The sequence below is a fragment of the Macaca thibetana genome, chromosome 16 (assembly GCF_024542745.1).
Source record: "Macaca thibetana thibetana isolate TM-01 chromosome 16, ASM2454274v1, whole genome shotgun sequence".
NCBI lineage: Eukaryota > Metazoa > Chordata > Mammalia > Primates > Cercopithecidae > Macaca > Macaca thibetana.
This window is the reverse complement of record NC_065593.1, coordinates 4,097,000-4,124,522: the sequence shown is the minus strand read 5'-3', so window position 1 is coordinate 4,124,522 and position 27,523 is coordinate 4,097,000. Positions and strand designations below refer to the sequence as shown.

Genomic DNA, 27,523 nt, shown 5'->3' with positions numbered 1-27,523 from the left:
CTGCCTCAGTCTTCCGAGCAGCTGGGATTACAGGTACGTGCCACCACACTTTTGAAACTGTTATTTAATTTTCATTTGCTATTTTGCAATTTAACATCTTTTGTAACATGTACTATCTTTTATGTTTGTTAGCATTTGGGTTCTTTTATCTAAACCTCAATTACTAGTCACAAACAGAGTGCAGCTGTTTTTTAATGGCTACCTCTTGGTAAGGAAAGACAGAAATGTACTTAGAATGGTTCTGTTGGCACTTGGGCCAAAAAGAAAATTTCACAGAGAGAATTAGGCTGCTTGTTATTTAAGTCTCTTAGATCCTGGTCTTTTAAACCTGTAGGTCAAGTTGGTTTTTCTGGCTCACAAATTACACTGGTTTTGATCTTTGAGTTGATTTCTCTTTCATGTTCTTCATTTTTCTCTCATAAATTAACTTTTTACAAATTCACTACTGATTTCCTTCTGTTAGGAAGCTATGGCTAGTCTTTCTAGAGCATTTGGAAGGATTCTATTTCTTGGCCATTGACCCTCTCCTCACCTTCCTTCCTCTTCTCCTTAGGATCCTTTATCCTTGTATAAGGTCTGCTCACCTCAACAGCCACTGGGCTAGGGGAAGTCACCTCTCCCCTAAGTCCTCACATAGCCAAATCCATCAGCCTTTTCCATTGCTGGGTAGCCTAGCAACAAACAGCCCCTATTCTGGTTCCCTGGCTTTTCCCCAACCATCCATCACCATGGCTGACACAAGGCAAAGGATGTGCACAGGAACAGATGTGCCGTGTTCTCAGTAGCTGTGAACTGTGCATCTCTAGTCAGACTTCCCAAGAGAAAAAAGCAATCCTCTATTTGTTGAGCTATAGGATTCCTGTCACTTGCAGCCTATACCTTCCTAAAACACAAAATATTTCATTTTTCATTATTTTTCTGTACTGTTTGAATATTTGATATTAAGCACATTTTCTATAGTCAAAACCCAGCACGTTATTTTCATCTTGAAAATAAAAATTATATAATTGGCTTACATCCTAGAAGTCAATTGCACAAAGTTTGTACAACCCTGGCCTAAATGGTAATGTCCAAGTAGTACTATGTTCACATAAGATGTTCTCATTGGCCAGGCGCAGTGGCTCATATCTGTAATCCCAGCACTTTCGGAGGCCGAGGTAGGTGGATCACATGAGGACAGGAGCTCGAGACAAGCCTGGCCAACATAGTGAAACCTTGTCTCTACAAAAAATACAAAATATTAGCTGGACGTGGTGGCTCACACCTGTGGTCCCAGCTGCTTGGGAGGCTGAGGCGGGCAGATCACTTGAGCTCAGGAGGCAGAGGTTGCAATGAGCCAAGATCACACCACTGCACTCCAGCCTGGGCAACAGAGCAAGGCACTGTGTCACGGGGGATTAAAAAAAAAAAGATTTCTTATAGAGATCAGCACAGCCAGACAGGTTGCAAGGCTGGTCACAATGCATTGAGGTCTGCATCACTAGCATCCCTCATCTGCCCTGCTGGAGCTGCTGACCTCTCTGAGGCTGCCTTTCACTGTCTCCCAATGTAGCCGTGTCTCCTACCTTTCTTCCTCTTCACCTGCTCCAAATACCCTGCTCTAGCCCTGAAAAGACCAAAGGTATAAATCAAATTCTTTCTAAGAAGCCAATTACAAGAGAGTTCTCTCTCAGCACAGAAATCCTGCCATGCTTTATCCCTGTACCTGCTTCCTTAGCTCTGAAAACGGAGAGGCCGGGCGCTGTGGCTCAAGCCTGTAATCCCAGCACTTTGGGAGGCCGAGACGGGTGGATCACGAGGTCAGGAGATCGAGACCATCCTGGCTAATATGGTGAAACCCCGTCTCTACTAAAAAATACAAAAAACTAGCTGGGCGAGGTGGCGGGTGCCTGTAGTCCCAGCTACTCGGGAGGCTGAGGCAGGAGAATGGCATAAACCTGGGAGGCGGAGCTTGCAGTGAGCTGAGATCCGGCCACTGCCCTCCAGCCTGGGCGACAAAGCGAGACTCCGTCTCAAAAAAAAAAAAAAAAAAAAAAAAAAAAAAAATGAAAACGGAGAGAAAGGGAAACATGGCCCCCAGGGTGTCAGGAGCTGCCCTGTGAAGGTGGCGCTTTCCTCACCTTTGTTAGCCTCTGAATATTCTTCTTATAAAGAGATGACAAGCATTGCTTCACCAGTCCCATGTTGTTATCACGAGTGAAAGTTTCACTGTGCTTATTCACCAGGTTTCGGAGTTCTGAGGGGTTGTTGGTTGAATACACTTGTGCTAACTCGTGGTATGCATTGCTAAGAGGCTAAAGATGCAAAGGAGGGAAAAAATCAGATTAGAACTTCAGAAGAGGCCAGGCGTGGTGGCTCACGCCTGTAGTCTCAACACTTTGGGAGGCCGAGGCAGGCGGATCACCTGAGGTTCAGGAGTTCAAGACCAGCCTGACCAACCTGAAGAAACCCCGTCTCTATTAAAAGTACAAAATTAGCCAGGCATGGTAGCACATGCCTGTAATCCCAGCTACTTGGGAGGCTGAGGCAGGAGAATCGATTGAATATGGGAGGTGGAGGTTGTGGTGAGCCGAGATCATGCCACTGCACTCCAGCCTGAGAGACAAAAGCAAAACTCCGCCTCAAAAAAAAAAAAAAAAAAGAAAGAAAAAAATTTCCGAAGACTCAAATGTGTATAGGAAGCAAAAACACACTTACATATTATTTTTTAAACAAGTACATCAGGCCGGGCGCGGTGGCTCAAGCCTGTAATCCCAGCACTTTGGGAGGCCGAGGCGGGCGGATCACAAGGTCAGGAGATGGAGACCACAGTGAAACCCCGTCTCTACTAAAAATACAAAAAATTAGCCGGGCGCGGTGGCGGGCGCCTGTAGTCCCAGCTACTCAGGAGGCTGAGGCAGGAGAATGGCGGGAACCCGGGAGGCGGAGCTTGCAGTGAGCCGAGATCGCGCCCCTGTACTCCAGCCTGGGCAACAGCGTGAGACTCCGTCTCAAAAAAAAAAAAAAAAAAAAAAAAACAAGTACATCCCATGTTGTCAGGTAACAACACACTGTTACCCTACAAATTATAATTTACCCAAAGCAAATGCCTGGTTTTTAAGACCAAATGGAGTAATTTCTTTTCTTTTCTTTTTTTTTTTTTTTTTTTTTTTTTTTTTTGAGACGGAGTCTCACTGTGTCTCCCAGGCTGGAGTGCAGTGGCGCGATCTCGGCTCACTGCAAGCTCCGCCCCCCGGGTTCACGCCATTCTCCCGCCTCAGCCTCCCAAGCAGCTGGGACTACAGGCGCCTGCTACCATGCCCTACCACGCCGGCTAGTTTTTTGTATTTTTAGTAGAGACGGGGTTTCACCATGTTAGCCAGGATAGTCTCGATCTCCTGACCTCGTGATCCACCCGCCTCGGCCTCCCAAAGTGCTGGGATTACAGGCTTGAGCCACCGCGCCCGGCCTGGAGTAATTTATTTTCAACAAAATTTTGTAGTACAGATCAAGTAGTAACACAGTAGGTGAAAACCCACTGAATTTAGTGAAGGCACACATCTTTATCAGTGGTTCTGTTTTTCTACTGATAAATCATATAGAGAAGGAAGGCGTCAAAACATTCATCATTCCCAACTCTCCCTCTCTCTTTCTCACACCTCACCAGATGCAATGGGACAATCTGCTACTTCTGCTAGCAAGAAAGAAGACGGGGCCAGGTGCCATGGCTCATGCCTGTAATCCCAGCACTTTGGGAGGCTGAGGCGGGTGGATCACGAGGTCAGGAGATCAAGGCCATCCTGGCTAACACGGTGAAACCCTGTCTCCACTAAAAATACAAAAAATTAGCTGGGCATGGTGGCACACGCCTGTAGTTCCAGCTACTCAGGAGGCTGAGGCAGGAGAATCACTTGAATCAGGGAGGCAGAGGTTGCAGTGAGCCGAGATCACACCACTGCACTCCAGCCTGGGTGACAGAGTGAGACCCCATCTCAAAAAAAAAAAAAGAAAGAAAACAAAATAAAGGCCAGGCTCAGTGGCACACACCTGAAATCCCAGCACTCTGGGAGGCAGAGGCAGAAGGACTGCTTGAGGCCAGGAGTTCAAGACCAACCTGGCCAACATAGCAAGACTCTGTCTCTGGGGGAAAAAAAATCAACTGTTACAGGAGCTTAAACATCTATAGCTGTAAGTACATAGAGCACAAGTTTGAAAACGGGTTCCTGAGAAATATTCCATCCCAATCAGGCAATGAGAATGTCTCCTAATCTGAAGCTGTTAGGAGAACTAAATCACTATAAAACCAAGTTACAGAACTGTATCATTGCAATTTCTTGATATACTCAACATGCTCACGTAAGAAATCAGTTTTATGTTAAAAAAAAAAAACAAAAAACTTACCTTAATGAATCTACCCACAATTTGAGATGTGTATTTTGGTAGCTGTTGTACTTTGCCAAGTAATATCAAAGACACTAAAATATACTTTTTATATGATTCTAACATGATATGACTGACCGCCATGGCAGGAGTAGTTATAGCCTAGGCAAAAGAAAAATGCTTACTGTAAAGAGAACATACCACAGTAGCAAACAGCAATCAACCACATGTATCACATTAATTATAAATCAGTAATACTTTTTAAACGTCCCATTATTTTTATAACAGTCTTGAGATATAATTCATTTTATTTTATTTTTATTTATTTATTTTTTAGAGACAGGGTCTCGCTCTGTCATCTAGGTTGGAGTGCAGTGATATAATTATGGCTCACTGCACCCTCAAACTCCTTGGGTTCAAGCGATCTTCCTGCTTCAGCTTCCTGAGTACCTGGGACTACAGGCATGGGCCACCATGCTTGACTAATTTTAAAATTTTGGGGCCAGGCGCGGTGGCTCAAGCCTGTAATCCCAGCACTTTGGGAGGCCGAGATGGGCAGATCACGAGGTCAGGAGATCAAGATCATCCTGGCTAACATGGTGAAACCCTGTCTCTACTAAAAAATACAAAAGCCGGGCGCGGTGGCTCACACCTGTAATCCCAGCACTTTGGGAGGCCGAGGCGGGCGGATCACAAGGTCAGGAGATCGAGACCACGGTGAAACCCCGTCTCTACTAAAAATACAAAAAATTAGCCGGGCACGGTTGTGGGTGCCTGTAGTCCCAGCTACTCGGGAGGCTGAGGCAGAAGAATGGCGTGAACCCGGGAGGCGGAGCTTGCAGTGAGCCGAGATCGCACCACTGCACTCCAGCCTGGGCGACAGAGCGAGACTCCGTCTCAAAAAAAAAAAAAATAAATAAATAAATAAAAATAAAAAATACAAAAAACTAGCCAGGCGAGGTGGCGGGCACCTGTAGTCCCAGCTACTCGGGAGGCTGTGGCAGGAGAATGGCGTAAACCCAGGAGGCGGAGCTTGCAGTGAGCTGAGATCGGGCCACTGCACTCCAGCCTGGGTGACACAGCGAGACTCCGTCTCAAAATAAAATAAAATAAAATAAAAAATAAAATAAAATAAAATTTTTGGCCGGGCACGGTAGCTCATGCCTGTAATCCCAGCACTTTGGGACGCTGAGGCAGGCAGATCACGAGGTCAGGAGATCAAGACGACCCTGTTTAACATGGTGAAACCCCATCTCTACTAAAAATATAAAAAATTAGCTAGGCATGGTGGTGGGCACCTGTAGTCCTAGCTACTCGGGAGGCTGAGGCAGGAGAATGGCATCAACCCGGGAGGTGGAGCTTGCAGTGAGCCGAGATCGCGCCACTGTACTGCAGCCTGGGTGACAAAGCGAGACCCCGTCTCAAAAAAAAAAAAAGAAAATTTTTTGTAGAGATGGGGGTCTCACTATGCTGCTAAGGCTGGTCTTGAACTCCTGAGTTCAAGCAGTCCTCCCACTTCAGCATCCCAAAGTGCTGGGATTACTGGCATGAGCCGCCACGCCTGGCCACTTTCTTTTTATTTTTGAGGTGGAGTCTTGCTCTGTCACCCAGGCTGGAGTGCAGTGGTGTGATCTTGGCTCACTGCAACCTCCATCTCCTGGTCCAAGAGATTATCCTGCCTCAGCATCCCGAGTAGCTGGGATTACAGGTGCCTGCTGCCACGCCCAGCTAATTTTTGCATTTTTAGTAGACATTTTCACCACGTTGGCCAGGGTGATCTTGAATTCCTGACCTCAGGAGATTTGCCTGCCTCGGCCTCCCAATGTGCTGGGATTACAGGTGTGAGCCACCATGCCCAGCCTCTTGCTCTGTTTTTTTTTTTTTTTTTTTTTCTTTTGAGACGGAGTTTTGCTCTTGTTGCCCAGGCTGGAGTGCAATGGTGTGACCTCGGCTCACTGCAACCTCCGCCTCCTGGGTTCAAGTAATTCTCCTGCCTCAGCCTCCTGAGTAGCTAGGATTACAGGCATGCACCATCATGCCCGGCTAATTTTGTATTTTTAGTAGAGATGGGGTTTCTCCACGTTGATCAGGCTGGTCTCCAACTCCCAACCTCAGGTGATCCGCCCGCCTTGGCCTCCCAAAGTGCTGGGATTACAGGCATGAGCCACCGCACCCTCCCCTTCTTACCTTTTTAAAACACACATCATCTTGATATTTCAAGACCAGTTTGCTCATGAATTACTATATTTGGCTACAGCAATGATAATGCATCGAGTGGCTATGAAGTACATTTTTATAATTTTCTGAATCTGTAGTCTTAAAGAGAAGTCACCTTGAAGATTTGACCTGACTAGACACATGCTTTAATGACACCATTTCCGCCTACTGGCACCTTATGGTGGCCCTTCTCAGGTCCCCTCAACAGGGCACATCAACCACTCATTATGGTATGGTTCAGAGCCACGGATGTGTGTACGTGTGTGTATTATGTATTAGAATTCCAACTAAACTGAGCTCCCTGAAGGTTTTAAATATCCTTTATTAATACATGCTATGAACTAAAAAGGAAAGTATGAACATCTAGCTAATTTACCTTAAGACAACGGGTTTATTAATCAATATTGTGTATCTCTTTTTCAAAGTCTGAGTAAAGCTCCAGAATAGTCTACCAAATTGTGTACTATGTTTCATTACACAGACACAGAAAGGGTGGGAGGGACTATTACTGTGTACTCCTCTATACCCTTTAAATTTTGAATCAAGAGAATGTTTCACTGAGTAAATAAAACTTAACAAAATACCACACATGGTTTTAGAATAAGACACATCCAAGATCATTCAGTTCAATCTCTTCCTTATATGCAAAGGAAGCTATAAAGGTCAAGAGATGTCATAACTTATCCCAAATCAGATAAGATATAAGTGCAAGCCTAGATTAGAACCCACCCACAAGTGCTCTTCTATGCACTGGCACTGCTGCTCAACTTAGGGATCAGGTTACCACCATTTACCTGATGACAGAGAAGCAGTCTCTGAAAGGACCACCACCTGAAACGGAGGCCCTGGGATCAGTCCACTCTAGCCACAAACCTATGGGATCACTTTTTTGATCACATGAGTTCAGAACAACCTCAGCTAATTTTTAGAGAAATGATTACCTGTTCATAAAAGTAGAGAGCTCTTTCAAAGTTCTTCAGCCCAGTATAGATCATTCCTCCATAATAATAGTAACACAAAAAGTGCTTTGCATCATAGGCTCCATTCTCTTTACAGATATCCATCATATCCACATCAAGATATGGAAGGGCAGGCTTAAAGCATTTTGCTAGCAAACAAAGCTGTGAACAAATTGATATTAAATCATCACTTTAATTTTACTTAGGCAGGTATTAGCAGAAGAAGAAAATTCATAGATTCCAGAAATTTCCAAATAATGTAATTGTGTTTTACATTTTATTGACTAAAATGATCTAAATGTCAACACATTTCATGTATCTGCTATCTGAAATGCTTAGGACCAGAAGTGTTTCAAATTTTGGAATATTTGCAGAATACATACCAGTTAAGCATCCCTAATCTGAAAACCTGAAATGCAATTGCTCCAATGAGCACTTTGAGTGCCAAGTTGGCACTCTAAAGATTTCAGATTTTGGAGCATTTTGGGTTTCAAATTTTCAGATTAGGACTAATCAACCTGTACTCCATTTTCTTAGCCATTCAGAATAAAATAGCATTACTTTTTTTTTTTTAATGAGACGGAGTCTCACTCTGTCACACAGGCTGGAGTGCAGTGGCACATCTCGGCTCACTGCAACCTCTGCCTCCCGGGTTCAAGTGATTCTCCTGCCTCAGCCTCCTGAGTAGCTGGGATTACATGCGTGCACCACCACACCCAGCTAATTTTTGTATTTTTAGTAGAGACGGGGTTTCACCACATTGGCCAGGCTGGTCTCGAACTCCTGACCTCAAGTGATCCATCCACCTTTGCCTCCGAATGTGCTAGGATTACAGGCGTCAGCCACCTCACCTGGTGGAGCATTTCTTTATAAAAAGCTAAACAGCTATAAGGCCAAGCATGCTATAGACGATTTTAAATAGAGAATTCTACAGACAAGACTCAGTTATCCCTTAACCTATCCCTACCCATCTGATTAGAGGGCAAAAGAGTGTGTCCTCTTTCTCTTTACTGAACTAGTGGAATGGAAAGAGACCAGCATGGTGTAAGTAGAAGTGCTTCCTTTAATTAATCCTTTCCAGTGTTTTAATCCTTTAGGTAAATGTAGGGAATTGTGCAACTCAGCAAACCAAGCCCTTAGAACAGTTATCTAGCTAATGGAGACGCAGTGTAGACATGCATACGAACTCACTGAGCTATACACTTTAGTATTTTACTGTCTGTATGTTGTACCTCAATCACAATTTTTTTAAAACATTAAAAAAAGACACATCTTCATATGAAACTAGAACATGTGTTTGAAATAATCCACACACCATGTTATTCTTGAAGGAAACAATGTAAATACCCATGCAGACTTGTGAAACCATGGCATACTCATATTATAGACTACTCCGTACCTGTAGAGTACCACTACGGAATCATCTCCAAGATACGTTAAATACAAAAAGCAAGCCACAGAAGAGTCTGCATAGATTAAAATTTGTGTAAAAAATGAGAAAATATATATTCATATTTGCTTTTATGTCCATAAAAAGTCTTTGGAAGGATACACAAAAAATTACTAACATAGTTTCCTTTTAGAGAAGAAATAGATGGCTAGCAAACAGAATGGAAAGGAGACTTCATTATATACCTGCCCTCCTCACAAAATAAGATAAATAAATGAGGCCAGGCATGGTGGTTCACGCCTGTAATCCCACCACTTTGGGAGGCTGAGGCAGGCGGATCACTTGAGGTCCGGAGTTCAAGACCAGCCTGGCCAACACGGTAAAACCCCATCTCTACCAAAAATACAAAAATTAGCCAGGTGTAGTGGTACACGTCCATAATCCCAGCTACTTAGGAGGCTGAGGCAGGAGAATTGCTTGAACCTGGGAGGCGGAGGTTACAGTGAGCCTAGATCGTGCCACTGCACTCCAGCCTGGGCAACAGAGCAAGACTCTATCTCAAAAAAAAAAAAAAAAAGATAAACGAGTTACATTTTATGGTGTAAGAAGTTAGATATGTTCAGTCTCAGGTTCCACAATTTTTTTTTTTCTTGAGACAGAGTTTGATTCTTACGGCCCTGGTTGGAATACAATGGTGCAATCTCGGCTCACCACAACCTCTGCCTCCTGGGTTCACGCAATTCTCCTGCCTCAGCCTCCCAAGTAGCTGAGATTACAGGCATGTGCCACCACGCCCAGTTAATTTTGTATTTTTAGTAAAGACGGGGTTTCTCCATGTTGGTCAGGCTGGTCTAGAACTCCAGACCTCAGGTGATCCACCAGCCTCAGCCTCCCAGTGTTGGGATCACAGGTGTGAGCCACCACACCCAGCAGGTTCACAATTTTAAAAGAATGATTCAGGATTTTTAAAAAAGTTACAACTAGGGCTGGGCGTGGTGGCTCACACCTGTAATCCCAGCACTCTGGGAGGCTGAGGCGGGTGGATCGCAAGGTCAGGAAGGAGTTCGAGGCCAGCCTGGCCAACGTGGTGAAACCCTGTTCTACTAAAAATACAAAAATTAGCCAGGTGTGGTGGTGGGTGCCTGTAGTCGCAGCTACTCAAGAGGCTGAGGCAGGAGAATTGCTTGAACCCCGGAGGCAGAGGTTGCAGTGAGCTGAGATCGTTCCACTGCACTCCAGCCTGGATGACAAAGCAAGAATCTGTCTAAAAAAAAAAGTTACAAGAATTAATTATCCTATCTGTTCAACAAGCTTACTAGTTGAGCCCTATCCTAGAGTTTGCATCCAGCACCCGCCTGAATGTAACAGATGTACCTACATATTCTGACTTCTATAACACATCACAATATCCGCCAACTTGCCTTCGTTTATCAAACCCAATGTTGAGCAAGCCCATCAACAACCTACACCTCTGAGTTGGTGTGAATCACACACTTTGGCTGCTTACCTGGCAGAGATCAGCATGTATTGAGGTCAGCTGGTTTGTATTCATCTGCATCTTGTCTATGGCTTGCTTAAGGATGCCAATTCCTCGCAGGGGCTGTCAGAAATGACATCTCTTTCAGATAAGTTCTCAAAGATGGCAGCACATTGGATCTTATGTTGTCACTTACAAATAAAAAATAACACTAATTGATAGGTTCCTTTAAATAGCAATATGAGGTTTCCATACTCTTTCAGGAAATTTCTGTACCATTTAAGTCAGAAAATGTTTTCTTAAGCTGTTTCTTGGAATTTTTAGATAACTCAGCACCATTTTTTAAATCATAAAAAGCTTTTATTTTTACAATGAAGATCAATAATCAAAAACAGTATTACTTTCTGAACAGTTCATTATATTAACATCTAAACAAACGAAAACTTTCCAAATCACTTATTATACAAGAGACAACAGCCTATGTTTAGGAAAATTACTTGTGGATAAGGGTGTTGGCATTTTCCCATAGGGCAGTCTACCCCTTAACTGGTAGTAAATTACTACCAAAACTAATACCATAGATTTCAAAAGGACTGTTTCCTGCCCTGATTATAAATAACAAGACCAAGTGTCAAATGAGGCATAATCTGTTTTTGAAAGACTAAAATATAGTCTCTTCCAAAATTGCTGGGCACGGTGGCTCACACCTGTAATCCCAGCATTTCGGGAGGTCAAGGTGGGTGGATCACGAGGTCAGGAGATTGAGATCATCCTGGCCAACGTGGCAAAACCCCGTCTCTACTAAAAATACAAAAATTAGCTGGGCATGGTGGCATGCGCCTGTAGTAACAGCTACTAAGGAGGCTGAGGCAGGAAAATCGCTTGAACCAGGGAGGCAGAGGTTGCAGTGAGCTGAGATCGTTCCACTGCACCCCAGCCTCGGCAACAGAGCAAGACTCCATCTCAAAAAAAAATAAAAATTAAAAAAAAAAAAAAAAAAAATATATATATATATATATATATGAAGAGACTAAAAATAGCTCAATAATTTACAGCTTTTTCAAAAACTCATGATTTTTCTTAACCATCTCTTTCAAACACAGTTACTTAGTACTACAAAATAACAACTGGTTCTATTTTCAGCCTCTTTCAAACCACTAATCTTAAATTCACTTTCAAGTTAAAAAGAAACAACTGTCTGGTGCAGCGGCTCACACCTGTAATCTCAGCACTTTGGGAGGCTGAAGCAGGCAGATCATCTGAGGTCACGAGTTCTAGAGACTAGCCTGGCCAACACAGCAAAACCTCATCTCTATTAAAAATACAAAAATCATTGGGAGGCTGAGGCAGGCGGATCACCTGAGGTCAGGAATTCGAGACCAGCCTGGCCAAACATGGTGAAACCCTGTCTCTACTAAAATTAGCCGGGCATGGTAGCTGTAATCCTAGCTACTCGGGAGGCTGAGGCAGGAGAATTGCTTGAACCCAGGAGGCAGAGGTTGCAGTGAGCCGAGATTGTGCCATTGCACTCCAGCCTGGGTGACAGAGCAAGACTCTGTCTCAAAAAACAAAACAAAAATCAGCTGGGAAAGGTGGCACATGCCTGTAGTCCCAGTTACTCAGGAGGCTGAGGCACGAGAATCGCCTGAAGCCGGGAGGTGGAGGTTGCAGTGAGCTGAGATCACACCACTGCACTCCAGCCTAGGCAACAGAATGAGACTCCAATTCAAAAAAATAAATAACTAAATAAAAACTTTAAAAACCCACATTATAGGATGAGCGTGGTGGCTCACACCTGTAATCCCAGCACTTTGGGAGGCTGAGGCGGTTGGATCACGACGTCAGGAGATCAAGACCATCCTGTCTAACATGGTCTCTACTAAAAATACAAAACATTAGCCGGGGGTGGTGGTGGGTGCCTGTAGTCCCAGCTACTCGGGAGGCTGAGGCAGGAGAATGGCATGAACCCAGGAGGCAGAGGTTACAGTGAGCCGAGATTGCACAACTGCACTCCAGCCTGGGCGACAGAGCGAGACTCTGTCTCAAAACAAACAAAAAAACAAAAAAAACCCATATTATAAATTGTGTTAATATTATAAAAGATAAAGACTGAAGCACTGTTCCAGATTAAGGGACACTAAAGAGACAAAGCAATGTAATGCAATCCATGGTCCATGGTTTTCTTTTGCTATATGGTACACTGTCTGAACAGCTAATGTCCTTTTATAGCAAAAGACAGTCCTTTTCACTGGCCAAAAATCTAAATGGGGTCCGTCAATTTGTTGATGAATTATATTAACGTTCATTTCTGGGCCGGGCGTGGTGGCTCCCGCCTGTAATCCTAGCACTTTGGGAGGCCAAGGCGGGAGGACTGCCTGAGCTCAGGAGTTCAAGACCAGTCTGGCAACATGGTGAAACCCAGTCTCTACTAAAATACAACAAATTAGCTGGGCGTGGCAGCATGCACCTGTAGTCCCCAGCTACTCAGGAGGCTGAGGCAGAATTGCTTGAACCTGGGAGGCAGAGGTTGCAGTGAGCAGAGATGGTGCCATTGCACTCCAGCCCAGGCATCAGTGCGAGCCTCTGTCTCCGAAAAAAAAATAAAATAAAAAAAGTAAGAGTTCATTTCTGGATGCTGACCATTACACTGTGCTATGTAAGAGAATGTCCTAATTTTTAGGCTTTACCCACTGAAGTATTTAGGGATAAAGAACAGCAATAGCATATCTGCAATTTACTTTCCAATGGCTCAGAATAAAAGAGAGAGGAAGAAAAAAAAAGAATAAGTGTGATAAAATGTTAACATTTGGAGAATCTAGGTGAAATGTATGAGGATTTGTGGTGTTATTCTTAAAGCTTTTTGTAAGGCTAAAATAATGTCCTAATTAAAAGTTAAAACAAAAAATGTAACAGACAAAACCCAGCATATTACAACATAAAGGGAACTAGCAGCTGGTTGCAGTGGCTCACACCTGTAATCCCAGCACTCTGGGAGGCCGAAGCGGGCAGATCATGAGGTCAGGAGATCGAGACCACGGTGAAACCCCATCTCTACTAAAAATGCAAAAAATTAGCCGGGTGTGGTGGCAGGCGCCTGTAGTCCCAGCTACTCGGGAGGCTGTGACAGAAGAATGACGTGAACCCAGGAGGCGGAGCTTACAGTGAGCCGAGATTGTGCCACTGCACTCCAGCCTGGGTGACAGAGCGAGACTCTGTCTCAAAAACAAAAAAACAACAACAAAAAAACACACGGTACTAGCTTGGTAATTCCAACTACTTGCTGGTTCCAGCAGCAGCCTCCCTGAGGCGCCACACCTCCCCATGCCCCCACCTCATTCAGGGGACGTGGGGGCTTCCTGTGCTTACAGCAATGACTGTGAGTGCTCTCAAGTGACCACAGATATCTAGGTGGTGGATGCTCAGTACTAACCGGAATCTTAATAAAGTAGTTCACTGTGTAAGCTAGTTACATATTTTAACAAAACTAGGAATACTTGAATAGTATTTCTTACCTGTTTTCTTTCCACAAGTGCATTTGTTAGCTGATGGCAAAGCCCAGCAACTAGATACAATAACAAAATATTGAAAATATAAATATAACCACAAGGGCAAAATATTTTCAATGGAGAATAAAATGTTATTTAGCTTACAAGTGTCTGTTGCATATCGAATGTGCTCCCCATTACAAGTACTGATGAAGAGTTGAACCTGTGAGAATAGCGTTTCAAAGTCAGGAACACTGGGCATAGAAAACTTCACAAACCTAGAATAAGGAGAAAATAATCAAATTACCCTGATAGTTCATGGGATAAAATACAGAAGCAACGTATCCAAGAAATCCATCCTGCCTCTGATACTCTGTAAAATTAAATGAGCAACAGTATTTTTTAGAATTAAGAACTAGGCCAGGACAGTGGCTCATGACTGTAATCCAAGCACTTTCGGAGTCAGAGGCAGGAGGACTGCTAAAGGCCAGGAGTTTGAGACCAGTCTGGGCAACATGGTAAGACCCTGTCTCTACTACAAAAAATGAATTAGCCAGGCGTGGAGGTGCATACCTGTAGTTGCAGATACTTGGGAGGCTGAGGCTGGAGGATCACTTGTGCCTAGAAGGTTGAGGCTGCAGTCAGCTATGATCATGCCACTGCACTCCAGCCTGAGTGACAGAGCAAGATCCAGTTTTAAAAAGCAAATAAATAAGAACTAGAATCTGTGAGATTTTCCTGACCTGATTATTTTGCACAATCAAGATACAGAACAGACACAAATAAGGGTTAAGAAAAATATGTGGCTGGGCACGGTGGCTCACGCCTGTAATCCCAGCACTTTGGGAGGCCGAGGCGGGTGGATCACGAGGTCAGGAGATCGAGACCAGCCTGGCTAACACGGTGAAACCCCATCTCTACTAAAAATACAAAAAATTAGCCGGGCGTGGTGGTGGGCACCTGTAATCCCAGCTGCTTGGGAGGCTGAGGCAGGAGAATGGCATGAACCTGGGAGGCTGAGCTTGCAGTAAGCCGAGATTGTGCCACTGCACTCTGCAGCCTGGGCAACAGAGCGAGACTCCATCTCAAAAAAAAAAAAAAAAAAACCCCAGAAAAAAGAAAAATGTTTATGCCCAGCACGGTGGCTCACACTTGTAATCCCAGCACTTTGGGAGGCCAAGGCGGGTGGATCACCTGAGGTCAGGAGTTCGAGACCAGCATGACAAACATGGAAAAACCCCGTCTCTACTAAAAATACAAAAAATTAGCGGGGCGTGGTGGTGCATGCATGCCTGTAATAACAGCTACTTGGGAGGCTGAGGTAGAATCACTTGAATGGGGGAGGTGGAGGTTGCAGTTAGCTGAAATGGTGCCATTGCACTCCAGCCTGTGCAAAAAGAGCAAAACTCCATCTCAAAAAAAAAAAAAAATATATATATATATATATATGTTTAATAAGGAACAACTTTCAAGATGAAAAATTCCACTAAATGAAGCCAAATAGGCTGGGCATGGTGGCTCAAGCCTGTAATCCTAGCACTTTGGGAGGCCGAGGTGGGCAGATCACAAAGTCAGGAGCTTGAGATCAGCCTAGCCAATGTGGTGAAACCCCATCTCTACTAAAAACACAAAAATTAGCCGGCCGTGGTGGCACATGCCTGTAGTCCCAGCTACTCAGGAGGCTGAGACAGGAGAATTGCTTGAACCTAGGAGGCGGAGGTTGCAGTGAGCCGAGATCGTGCCACTGTACTCCAGCCTGTGAGACAGAGCAAGACTGTCTCAAAAAGAAAAAAAAAAAAAAAAAAAAAAGGCCGGGCGTGGTGGCTCACGCCTGTAATCCCAACGCTTTGGGAGGCCGAGGTGATTGGATCACAAGGTCAGGAGATTGAGACCATTCTGGCTAACACGGTGAAACCCCGTCTCTGCTAAAAATACAAAAAATTAGCCAGGCATGGTGGCAGGCACCTCTAGTCCCAGCTACTCGGGAGGCTGAGGCAAGAGAATGGCGTGAACCTGGGAGGCAGAGCTTAAGGTGAGCCTAGATCGCGCCAGTGCACTCCAGCCTGGGCGACAGAGCGAGACTCCGTCTCAACAAACAAACAAACAAACAAAAAATCAGTTGTTGCAGGTGGGCATAGTGGCTCCTGCCTGTAATCCCAACACTTTGGGAGGCAGAGGCAGGTGGATCACTTGAGGCCAGAAGCTCCAGACCAGCCTGGCCATCCACTGAAACCCCGTCTTTACTAATATAAAAATTAGTCAGGTGTGGTGGCGCACACTTGTAGTCCCAGCTACTCAGGTGTGGTGGCTGAGTCATGAGAACTGCTTGAGCCTGGAAGGCAGAGGCTGCAGTGAGCCGAGATTGCACCACTGCACTCCAGCCTGGACGACAGAGGGAGACTCCGTCTCAAAACAAAAAACAGAAAACTGTTGTTGCTTTTCCTGTTTTGAGGACATACTAAGGGGGAACAAGAGTGAGAGCTATGGGCTGGCTGGAGGTGGGCAGAGGCTTAGGTTAAAGATGCTGCCATCAGCAGCTGTGTGGTCTACTTGGGAATAACACTGACAGAACAACTGATGGGCAGGACAGGAGGAGTGGAGTGGTGAGGAGGAGGACTCAGGTGATCCTTCCCAAGTAACTCGGCAGATGGTGCCATCAACTGCCATAAGAAACACTCCAAGGCGGCGCTGGTGATAGGTTTTAGGAGAGAAATCATGTAAACTAGCACTATTAAGGCAATGGTTGTAAGTAAATTTCAAGTTCTTTTCTTTTTTTTTTTTTTGAGACGGAGTCTCGCTCTGTCGCCCAGGCTGGAGTGCAGTGGCCAGATCTCAGCTCATTGCAAGCTCCGACTCCCGGGTTTAGGCCATTCTCCTGTCTCAGCCTCCTGAGTAGGTGGGACTACGGGCGCCCGCCACCTCGCCCAGCTAGTTTTTTTGTATTTTTTAGTAGAGACAGGGTTTCACCAGGTTAGCCAGGATGGTCTCGATCTCCTCACCTCATGATCCGCCCGTCTTGGCCTCCCAAAGTGCTAGGATTATAGTCTTGAGCCACAGCGCCCGGCCAGAAATTTCAAGTTCTTTTCTAGAAAAAAAAAGTACTGTTGAAACATAATTTCAAGAAAAATCAGGGCAGACACCGTGGCTCACACTTCTAATCTCAGCACTTTGGGAGGCCAAGGCAGGCAGATTACTTGAGGTCAAGAATTCAAGACCAACCTGGCCAACGTGGCAAAATCCGGTCTCTACTAATAATATGAAAGTTAGCTGGGCATACTGGCATGCGCCTATAGTCCCAGCTACTTGGGAGGCCAAGGCAGGAGAATCACTTGAACCCAGGAGGCAGAGGCTGCAGTGAGCAGAGGTCCCGCCACTGCACTGCAGCCTGGGGGACAGAGTGAAACTGTGTCTCAAAGGAAAAAAAAAAAAAAAAAAAAAAAGCAAGCTGGGTGCAGTGGCTCACGCCTGTAATCCCAGCATTTTGGGAGGCCAAGGTGGGCGGACCATGAGGTCAGGAGTTCAAGACCAGCCTCGTCAACACAGTGAAACCCCCTCCCTACTAAAAATACAAAAATTTGCTGGGTGTGGTGGCATGCACCTGTAGTCCCAGCTACTTGGGAGGCTGAGGTGGGAGAATTGCTTGAACCTGGGAGGCGGAAGTTGCAGTGAGCTGAGACCACACCACTGCACTCTAGTCTGGATGACAGAGTGAGACTGTCTCAAAAAAAAAAAAGAAAGAAAGAAGAAAAGAAAAACTAAATGGATATTACCTAACCGTAATTTCTCCTACATCTTTTGGTTTGTCTACTTCCAACTGTACTGCATTATTTGACTTAACAATGTCACCATACATCCGTATTTACACTGTGTAATTATTAGACACATGAGAAACAATTTCACTTGGGGTTCACAATAGGTCAGTGAGGCATTGCAACTGCCAGTTTATAAATAAAAACGTGAAGCTCAGGGCCAGGAGCGGTGGCTCACACCTGTAATCCCAGCATTTTGGGAGGCCTAGGCAGGCAGATCACGAGGTCAGGAGGTCAAGACCATCCTGGCTAACACGGTGAAACCCCGTCTCTACTGAAAATACAAAAAATTAGCCGGGCATAGTAGCGGGCACCTGTAGCCCCAGCTACTCAGCCTGTAGTCCCAGCTACTCGAGAGGCTGAGGCAGGAAAATGGCGTGAACCCGGGAGGCGGAGCTTGCAGTGAGCCGAGATCGCGCCACTGTACTCCAGCCTGGGCAACAGAGCTAAGCTCCATCTCAAAAAAAATAAAATAAAATAAAATAAAAATAAAAATAAAAAATATGAAGCTCTGGGCCCCACAACTCAAAATTGGAAGAATATACAGATTCAAAACCAGGGTCCTCAGCCAGAATCTCAGGGTTCTTTCCATACCTTACCTAACACATACAATGGTAAAGCACCTTACAGCTTCAAAATGCTTTCATGTCCATTACTCACCTGATACATACATATATGTGAGTTTATGTGTGTATAAAACACGCATGCTGGCCGGGCGTGGTGGCTCAAGCCTGTAATCCCAGCACTTTGGGAGGCCGAGTCGGGCGGATCACGAGGTCAGGAGATCGAGACCATCCTGGCTATCCCGGTGAAACCCCGTCTCTACTAAAAAATACAAAAAAAAAAAAAAAATAGCCGGGCGAGGTGGCGGGCGCCTGTAGTCCCAGCTACTTGAGAGGCTGAGGCAGGAGAATGGCGTAAACCCGGGAGGCGGAGCTTGCAGTGAGCTGAGATCCGGCCACTGCACTCCAGCCTGGGCGACAGAGCGAGACTCCGTCTCAAAAAAAAAAAAAAAAAAAATGCATGCTGTCTGTTCTTTTTTGAGATAGGGTCTTGATGTCACTCAGGCTGAAATGCACTAGTGCAAGCATAGCTCACTGTAGCCTTGACCTCCCAGCCTCAAGCAATCCTCCCACTTCAGCCTCCTGGGTAGCTGGGACCACAGGCATGTGCCACCACACCCGGCTTTTTTTTGGGGGGCGGGGGTGGGGGACAAGGTCTTGCTCTGTCACCCAGGCAGAAGTGCAGTGGCACAAGCACAGCTCACTGCAGCTTCAATCTCCTGGACTCAAGTGATCCTCCCACCTCAGCCTCCTGAGTAGCCAGGACCACGGGTGTACACCACCACGCCTGCCTAATTTTTGTACTTTTTGTAAAGACAGGGTTTCGCCATGTTTCCCAGGCTAGTCTCGAACTCCTGAGCTCAGGCAATCTGCCCACCTCAGCCTCCCAAAGTCCTGGGATTACAGGCATAAGCCATCATACCTGGCCACTTTTTTTTCCGTAGAGATGGGGTCTTGCTATGTTGCCCAGGCTGGTCTCAAACAGAGACTCCCAAAGTGCTAGGATTACAGGTGTGAGCCACTGTGCCCAGCATCTGCTCTTTTATATAAATAAGAAAATACAGACAGTAGAAATCCTTACCAGCACTGTCCAATAGAACTATCTGCAGTGGTGGAAATGTTATAGATCTGTGCTAAGACAAGGACATGTGACCACATGTGGCTACTGGGTACTTGAAACATGGCAAGTGCACTCGAATCTTTAATTTTAATTTAAATAGCTGCATATGGCTAGTGGCCACCACCATATTGCAGAGCATAACTCTAGATCCTTCCATTCTGACAAAGATTCTTCTCTAAACTCTGCTCCAGACACATACCTTTGTCTCAGGAATCCCAGTGTAAGTGAAGCCAGACTCTCACTTTAAGTCAATTTCTTCTCAGTTTATTTATATCATTTCAAATGTCATGACAACCACAATATCCCAATTTATAATACTATAACATCAAGAGAATTACTGTCAAGTACACAGTTACAAAGAACCCCAATTAAAATAAGGTCTATTTAATTTGGTCTTAAATAGCTTAAATTTGTTTGAAGGGAATTCTAAGCAATGTTGCTTTGGACCTTTCATACTTTTTCTTTTTTTGAGACAAGGTCTCACTTTGTCATGCAGGCTGGAGTGCGATGGCTTAACTGTAGCTTACTGAAGCCTTGAACTTCTGGGCTCAAGCGATCCTCCCACCTCAGCATCTTGAGAAGCTAGGCATGTACACTACACCCAGTGGTACAGGCATGTACCACTACACCCAGCTAACTTTTTTATTCTTTGCAGAGATAGGGCCTTGTTATGTTGCCTAGGCTGGTCTCAAACTCCTGGCCTCAAATGATCCTCCCATCTTGGCCTCCCAAAGTGTTGGGATTGTAGGCATGAGCAACTGTGCCCAGCTGATATTTTCATTCAATGTATTCTGCCGTGCCCTGTGGCAGTACTCTTCCGAATTTCTTTTTAATTTAGAAAATGTGGACAATCCTATGGATTACATGAATAAAAGTACTCAGATAAATGCAAACTATACTCCCCACAATTCAGATGGCCATTTTTTAAAACAAATTTTCAGAATTTGTATAAACATAAAGGTTTTCTTTTTTTTTTTTTTTGAGACAGTCTCACTCTGTCACCTAGGCTGGAGTGCAGTGGCACGATCTCAGCGCACTGCAACCTCCACCTCCCAGGTTCAAGCAATTCTCCTGTTTCAGCCTCCTGAGTAGCTGGAATTACAGGCACCCACCACCATTCCCAGCTAATTTTTATATTTTTAGTAGAGACAGGGTTTTACTCTATTGGTCAGGCTGGTCTCAAACTCCTGATCTCAGGTGATCCACCCGCCTCGGCCTCCCAAAGTGCTGGGATCATAGGCATGAGCCACTGTGCCCGGACACATGCACTCCAGCCTGGGTGACAGAGCAAGGCTCCGTCTCAAAAAAAAAAAAAAAAAAAAAAAAGATAAAATTGAACAAAATATAACAAGCAATGATTAGTTGGAATGATTAAACTGTAACTGCTATAATTTCAGTTTTGCAAAAGAGCTCAATGTTGTTTACAATAGTTTACTTTCTATACCAAAAATAAATAAATAAGTAAAAATAAAGCCAGGGCCAGGCGCGGTGGCTCACACCTGTAATCCCAGCACTTTGGGAGGCTGAGGAGGGCGGATCACAAGGTCAGGAGATGGAGACCATCCTGACTAACATGGTGAAATCCCGTCTCTACTAAAAATACAAAAAATTAGCCGGGCGTGGTGGCGGGCGCCTGTAATCCGAGCTATTCGGGAGGCTGAGGCAAGAGAATGGTGAGAACCCAGGAGGTGGAGCTTGCAGTGAGCCAAGATTGCGCCACTAAGACTGAGACTCCGTCTTGAATAAATAAACAAATAAAAATAAAGCCAGAAAGTGCAGAATGTTCGGTTTTAACAAGCACAAAACTATAAAAGAAGATGCCCCTTACAAAACAGCAAGGACGCCCAAGGAGTGTTCTTGTACATCCAGAGCCCCGAGCACAGTGTCCAGATGGGATAAGTTCTTCGCAAGGAGTTCCCCACTCTTGTTGATCAGTTCACAAAGCTGTGTCATTTGCCCTGGAAAACAGAAACAACACTATTGCATTTTAGCTACAGCACTAACTAAACTAATGGAACTCTAACCACAACTTTGTGCTTCAGAGCCTGAAGTGCCCAAAAAGGATTCTTACATCTCCTTCATTTCAGATGAGGATCCTGAAGGACTGGAGGGGTGAATCAACCTATCCATGGTCTCAAAACGAGTTAGAGATTACCTGGACCTCCCACTTCTCTCTGACTCTGAATGTTTCACCTTTTTCTCTATTCTCTTTTCCAGTCTCCCAAGCCAAAATGCAAATGTTACTATTAACAGCTCTCTGCATCCAAATGATTTAGTTTTTCTTCCTAGGTCTCTCAGCTCCATTTCTTTCTCTCTCCCCTCTCTGCCCTAATTCAGATCCTCATCATTTTTTCTCTGGATTACATCATAAATTTTTTTTTTCTTTTTTTGAGACGGAGTCTCACTCTGTCGCCCAAGCTGGAGTGTAGTGGCGCAATCTCGGCTCACTGCAACCTCCGCCTCCGAATTCAAGCGATTCTCCTGCCTCAGCCTCCCGAGTAGCTGGGATTATAGGCGCCTGCCACCGCACCTGGCTAATTTTTCGTAGTTTTACTAGAGACGGGGTTTCACCTTCTTGGCCAGGCTGGTCTTGAACTCCTGACCTTGTGATCCACCTACCTCGGCCTCCCAAAGTGCTGGGATTACAGGCGTGAGCCACCGCGCCCGGCCTACATTATAAATCTTCTAAATGGTCTGCCTACTGTGATCTTTCTCTCCTCCAACCCACACTCCATATTAGTACTGTCAGTTCTAAACTGTGCATTCAATCAAGTTACTCCAATGACTTTAAGAAGTGCAAACGTCTCAGCCTGGACTAAGGTCCTTCAGTAACTGGTCCCTGCTATCTTTCCAGCCTTATCTCCTGCTACTTCCCCTCACACACCTACTCTCTGATTACAGCAAGCTCAGAAAATCAACATTCTATCTTCTCTCCTCTTTATGCTTCTACACATGGCTGTTTTCTGTCCTTCTCCCCCACATCCTCTGCTATGAACTGAGCCTCATCCAGCATTCAACAATCAACTTGCGGCGTCTCTGGACCCTCATCTCAGCTCCCTTCCTCATGGCTAAGCTGGGTATCTGCCCTCTCTGCCTCGCATGGGACTGCGGTGGTTAGGTAATTCAGTAAACTCAGGTGGAGGGACTGTCCCTCTCTCCAGCTCTAGAATACAACACTTGCTTAGCAGCTCATCAAGCAGCTACTTGTTGAATTAATCTCCTAATTGATCTATTTTTCCCCTATACTGCAATAGTATGTTTGTTTTGTTTTGTTTTTTGAGACAGGGTCTCGTTCTGTCGCCCAGGGTGCAGTGCAGGGTGTGATCACAGCTCAAAGCAGCCTCCACGTCCTGAGTTCAAGCAATCCTCCCACCTTAGCCTCCTGAGTAGCTGGAACTACAGGTGTACGTCACCATGTCCATCTTATTTTTTAAGTTTTTTTGTAGAGACAGGAGTCTCGCTATGTTGCCCAGGCTGGTCTCTAACTCCTGGGCCCAAGTAATCCTCCCACCTTGGCCTCCCAAAGTGCTGGGATTAGAGGCGTGAGCCACCATGCCCAGCCTGCAATGCTACACTTTAACAACTAAGGTACAGAATCTATTAATAATTAGGCCTCAGCCGGGTGCTGTGGCTCACACCTATAATCCTAGCACTTTGGGAGGATAAGGTGGACAAATCTCGAGGTCAGGAGTTCAAGACCAGGCTGGCCAACATGGAGAAATCGTCTCTACTAAAAATACAAAAATTAGCTGGGTGTGGTGGCACACACCTGTAATCCCAGCTACTAGGGAGACTGAGGTGGGAGAATCCTTGAACCCGGGAGACGGAGGCTGAAGTAAGCTGAGATTGCACCACTGCACTCCAGCCTGGGCAACAAAGCAAGACTCTGTCTCGGGGGAAAAAAAAATTAGGCCTAAATTGGTACCTCGAAGTAGACCCATCAATTTTGACAATTACTCTCATGAAGATAGGATGGTCACACTCTAGCTGTCTTTCTGGTAACAGCAGGGATACATTTAAGACCATGGGCATTAACCTCAAGTTTCCAACTTCTCTATTTCTGCAGAGCAACTGCATAATCTTTTCCTTACTAAAAGAATACAACATAGTATAAAGTTTAAAATACAAGTGACTATAGCTAGGTACTTTTGATAATTTAACACTTTTCAATTTGATACGTTTTACTGAAAGCAAAGGAAACATATTACACACATGCATTACAAAACAAAAATAAAACAGCTGTGATCTTATTAGGTATCACCTCTTGAGATCACACAGATTTAACTGGGAAATACCAACTCATCTTCATTGTATTACAGATCTCACTGGTAGGTATGAAGTAACTTCTTCTAGTTGAATAATTTGCCTTTTAACCTATTACTCTAAATATATTAACAATAATTTGTAGCACCCAGAAATAAGCATTGCAATCCATTAGTTCTCTACTAGTTAACAATCAGTGCCAAGTTGAGACTGAAATAAAAGCTGGGTCACTATAGAATCATTAGATAATTAATTAGTGCAGGGCCAAGGGCAGAGTCAAAAAAAAAGCTTAAGTGTCACAGAGTGCATCTGAAATCAGTCCAACCAGAGATGTGGGCAATAAAATTCTTTTATTTATTTATTTATTTTGAGACAGAGTCTCGCTCTTGTCTCCCAGGCTGGAGTGTAGTGGCACAATCTTGGCTCACTGCAAGCTCAGCCTCCCAGGTTCACACCATTCTCCTGCCTCAGACTGACGAATAGCTGGGACTACAGGCTCCCGCCACCACGCCCGGCTAATTTTTTTATTTTTAGTAGAGATGGGGTTTCACCATGTTGGCCTGGCTGGTCTCCAACTCCTGACCTCAGGTGATCTGCCCGCCTTGGTCTCCCAAAGTGCTGGAAATACATGAGTGAGCTTGGTCTCCCAAAGTGCTGGAATTACATAAGTGAGCCACCACACCCGCCTGGCCTGAAACTCAAAGATTTCCTATGCAGTGAGTGTGAGGCACAGCAGCCAACAGCAATGAAAGTTACCATCTTTATCTCTGTCTAGCAAACTGTTCCTATAGCATCCTATAACCTGATGCCCACAACAGCCCTAGTTCTGTTTTATAATTAAGAAAATTGGCCCAGGGAAATTAAGTGGCTCACACAAGAAGTGACCGAGACAGGATTTCAACCTGAAGTTTCTAACTACACTACACCCCAGGAAGGAGAACACTAGGTATTTGTAGCATAAATTAAACCAGTGGTTCCTTTATTCATGGAAAAAGCAAGCCTGTGCCTTCCCTGTGAACCTAATTTCTATTAATAAAAAGGAAAAAGAGAAAGAACTCTTATTAAGTGCAGCTCCATATCAGATCATTTGTCTTACACCAGTGAGGTAAAAGCACCCCTCCATTTTTACAATGGAGATACAAAAGACTCAGAGATTAAACGTGACTTGTCCAAGGTCATGCAGCTCCTAGAACTTTACAATTAATGACGGTAACAATAATTTGCAGCTGCTTTTATTGCACCCCTTATGACAGTCACTGTTCCAAGTGCTTTTACATGGCTTCTCTCATTGAATCTTCACAACTCTATATAAACTAGGGACCTATTTTGCAGACGAAGAAACTGAAGCACGGATAGTTAAAGGGGCCTTCACAGCCAGCATCTAATTATTCTAATTTCGGGTTCAGAACTTGGTAAATTCATATGCAATGAATGAACCAAACAACGTGGAAAGTGAGAGCAAAATCATCACAATTCTACCCCTAAAAATGGAGTCCTGGCTGGGCGCAGTGGCTCACACCTGTAATCCTAGCACTTTGGGAGGCCGAAGTGGGCGAATCGCTTGAGGTAAGGAGTTTGAAACCAGTCTGGCCAACGTGGTAAAAACCCCATCTCGGCTGGGCGCGGCTGCTCAAGCCTGTAATCCCAGCACTTTGGGAGGCCGAGGCGGGCGGATCACGAGGTCAGGAGATCAAGACCATCCTGGCTAACACAGTGAAACCCCGTCTCTACTTAAAAAAAAAAAAAAAAAAAATTAGCCGGGCGTGGTGTCGGGCACCTGTAGTTCCAGTTACTCGGGAGGCTGAGGCAGGAGAATGGCGTGAACCCGGGAGGCAGACCTTGCAGTGAGCCGAGATCACGCCACTGCACTCCAGCCCGGGCTACAGAGCAAGACTCCGTCTCGGGGCGGGAGAGTTGGGGGTAACCATCTCTACAAAAAAATACAAAAAAAAAAAAAAAAGCCGCGTGGGCTGGCCGCGGTGGCTCACGCCTGTAATCCCAGCACTTTGGAAGGCCGAGGCCAGTGGATCACCTGAGGTCAGGAGTTGGAGACCAGCCAGGCCAACATGGTGAAACCCTGTCTCTACTAAAAATACAAAAATTAGCCGGGCGTGGTGGCAGGCGCCTGTAATCCCAGCTACTCGGGAGGCTGAGGCAGGACAATCGCTTGAACCCAGGAGGCGGAGATTGAGGTGAGCTGAGATCGCACCACTGCGCTCCAGCCTGGGAGACAGTGAGACTCCGTCTTAAAAAAAAAAAAAAAAAAAAAAAAAAAAGCCGTGTGAGCTGGCAGGCGCCTGTAATCTCAGCTACTCGGGAGGCTGAGACAGGACAATCGCTCGAACTCGGGAGGCGGAGGTTGAGGTGAGCCGAGATCGTGCCACTGCACTCCAGCCTGGGAGACAGAGTGAGACTCCGTCTCAAAAAAAAAAAAAAAAAAAAAAAAGCTGTGTGAGCTGGTGGGCGCCTGTAATCTCAACTACTTGGGAGACTGAGACAGGAGAATCGCTTGAACCCGGGAGGCTGAGGTTGCAGTGAGCCGAGATCGCGTCACTGCACTCCAGCCTCGGCGACAGAGGGAGACTCTGTCTCAAAAAAGAAAGAAAGAAAGAAAAAGAAATGGAGAGCTACGAGCGAGAGCTTCCGCAGCATTCTGTAGGACCAAAATAGGCGCACGGGTTCCGGAGCGTGCGCCGCCTGGCAGCGGAGCTGGCCGAGGCGAGCCGCAGAGCCAAGGCACCCAGAACCGACTCGCCTCCCGCCCGCTCCCGGCGGCCTAGTCAGCAGGCGGCGGAGCGGCGGCGAAGCTGACATGGCGGTGCGCCAATCACCGAAGGCAAGAGAGACAGAAGGGACCAATAGTCGCCCGAGATGTCGCCTGGCGGAAGTCACGCCCCCAAACTGTCAAGCAAAGCACCCGGTTGAAGGGGCCCAGGCCGGGGGGAGGGGGCTCCCGGCGGCCCGAGGGAGGGGAGGCCGGCCGGCGAGGACAACGGAGCACGAGAGGGCTGCCTACACTTGGCCGCGCTCGATCCTGCCCTTATCTAAACGCCGCAACCCATACCCCGGCCCCAGAGAATAGGCTCAGGACTAAAAGGGCCGTCCCAGCCATCCGTGCTGGCGCCTGGGGATGCAGGCCCGTCGCCTGGGGATGCAGGCCCGTCCCCGGTACCCGCCCATGCCCAGCCCGGCGACCTAGGGCCTCACCTTGAGCCGAGAGCTGCCGGACACTGTTCACGAACTGCTCCAGGGCAGACGCCATGTTTTCCCCCGGGCGGCCCGAGCGCCGAAGGCACCACGCGCGGGAAAAGGCTGCCGCTCTGGGAGGAGGGGCCGCGGCAAGCCACCTGAGGACCTCGCGAGCGGCGACGTCACTTCCGCTGGTTCAAGCACCGCGAGAATCTACCTAGCTGCCAACCCGTTACTGTTTCCATGGAAACAGCCTTACTCGCTGTAGCCGGAAGTTAGAGTTCATAGTCTCCGGCGTCTTCTTTCAGTGCACTTGTGAAATCCCTCCGCACGTTAAATGGGGATAGTGGGCAAAGGAAGGAACGAAACTCATAATTAAGCAAGTATTTTCTGGTTCTGGATTTTGCTAGAGAGGCCCTGCGGCTTTCCACCTGGACAGATACTTCAATGAAGCACGACTTAGTTGCTACGTCTCCCATGAGATTTTCCGCGTGATATTAGACTCTGGAGCCAAGCAGCTTAGGTTTAACTGCCTTTTCTACCACTTAGTAGCTGTGTGACTTTAAGCAAGTCACTTGAGCGTGGTGAGCGTTGTTTTCCCCATCTGTAAAATCTCAATGTCCTTAACTACGTAAAACACTCAGGACAGCGCATAGCACATAGGGAGAACTATAGTTATTCATTCAAGATGT

At 45.8% G+C, this 27,523-nt stretch overlaps 1 protein-coding gene across 4 annotated transcripts in view; it reads right to left on the bottom strand.

Annotated features, from left to right (window-relative positions):
• COPS3 (COP9 signalosome subunit 3) overlaps positions 1 to 27,015 on the bottom strand; it is a 37,563-nt gene extending 10,548 nt beyond the window's left edge. The window contains exons 1-8 of one of the 4 annotated variants that reach the window (XM_050763438.1): positions 26,850 to 27,015; positions 21,208 to 21,337; positions 14,053 to 14,165; positions 13,915 to 13,964; positions 10,433 to 10,525; positions 7,518 to 7,697; positions 4,381 to 4,521; positions 2,121 to 2,294 (exon numbers count right to left, since the gene is read on the bottom strand). In XM_050763438.1, the coding sequence (XP_050619395.1) occupies positions 2,121 to 2,294; positions 4,381 to 4,521; positions 7,518 to 7,697; positions 10,433 to 10,525; positions 13,915 to 13,964; positions 14,053 to 14,165; positions 21,208 to 21,337; positions 26,850 to 26,904 (936 nt within the window). In that variant the 5' untranslated portion in view covers positions 26,905 to 27,015. Of the gene's footprint in view, positions 1 to 2,120; positions 2,295 to 4,380; positions 4,522 to 7,517; positions 7,698 to 10,432; positions 10,594 to 13,914; positions 13,965 to 14,052; positions 14,166 to 14,460; positions 14,578 to 21,207; positions 21,357 to 26,849 lie in introns of those variants that run through there. The other 3 variants (XM_050763439.1, XM_050763440.1, XM_050763441.1) reach the window with 3 other exon arrangements.
• Positions 27,016 to 27,523: the final 508 nt, after the last annotated feature.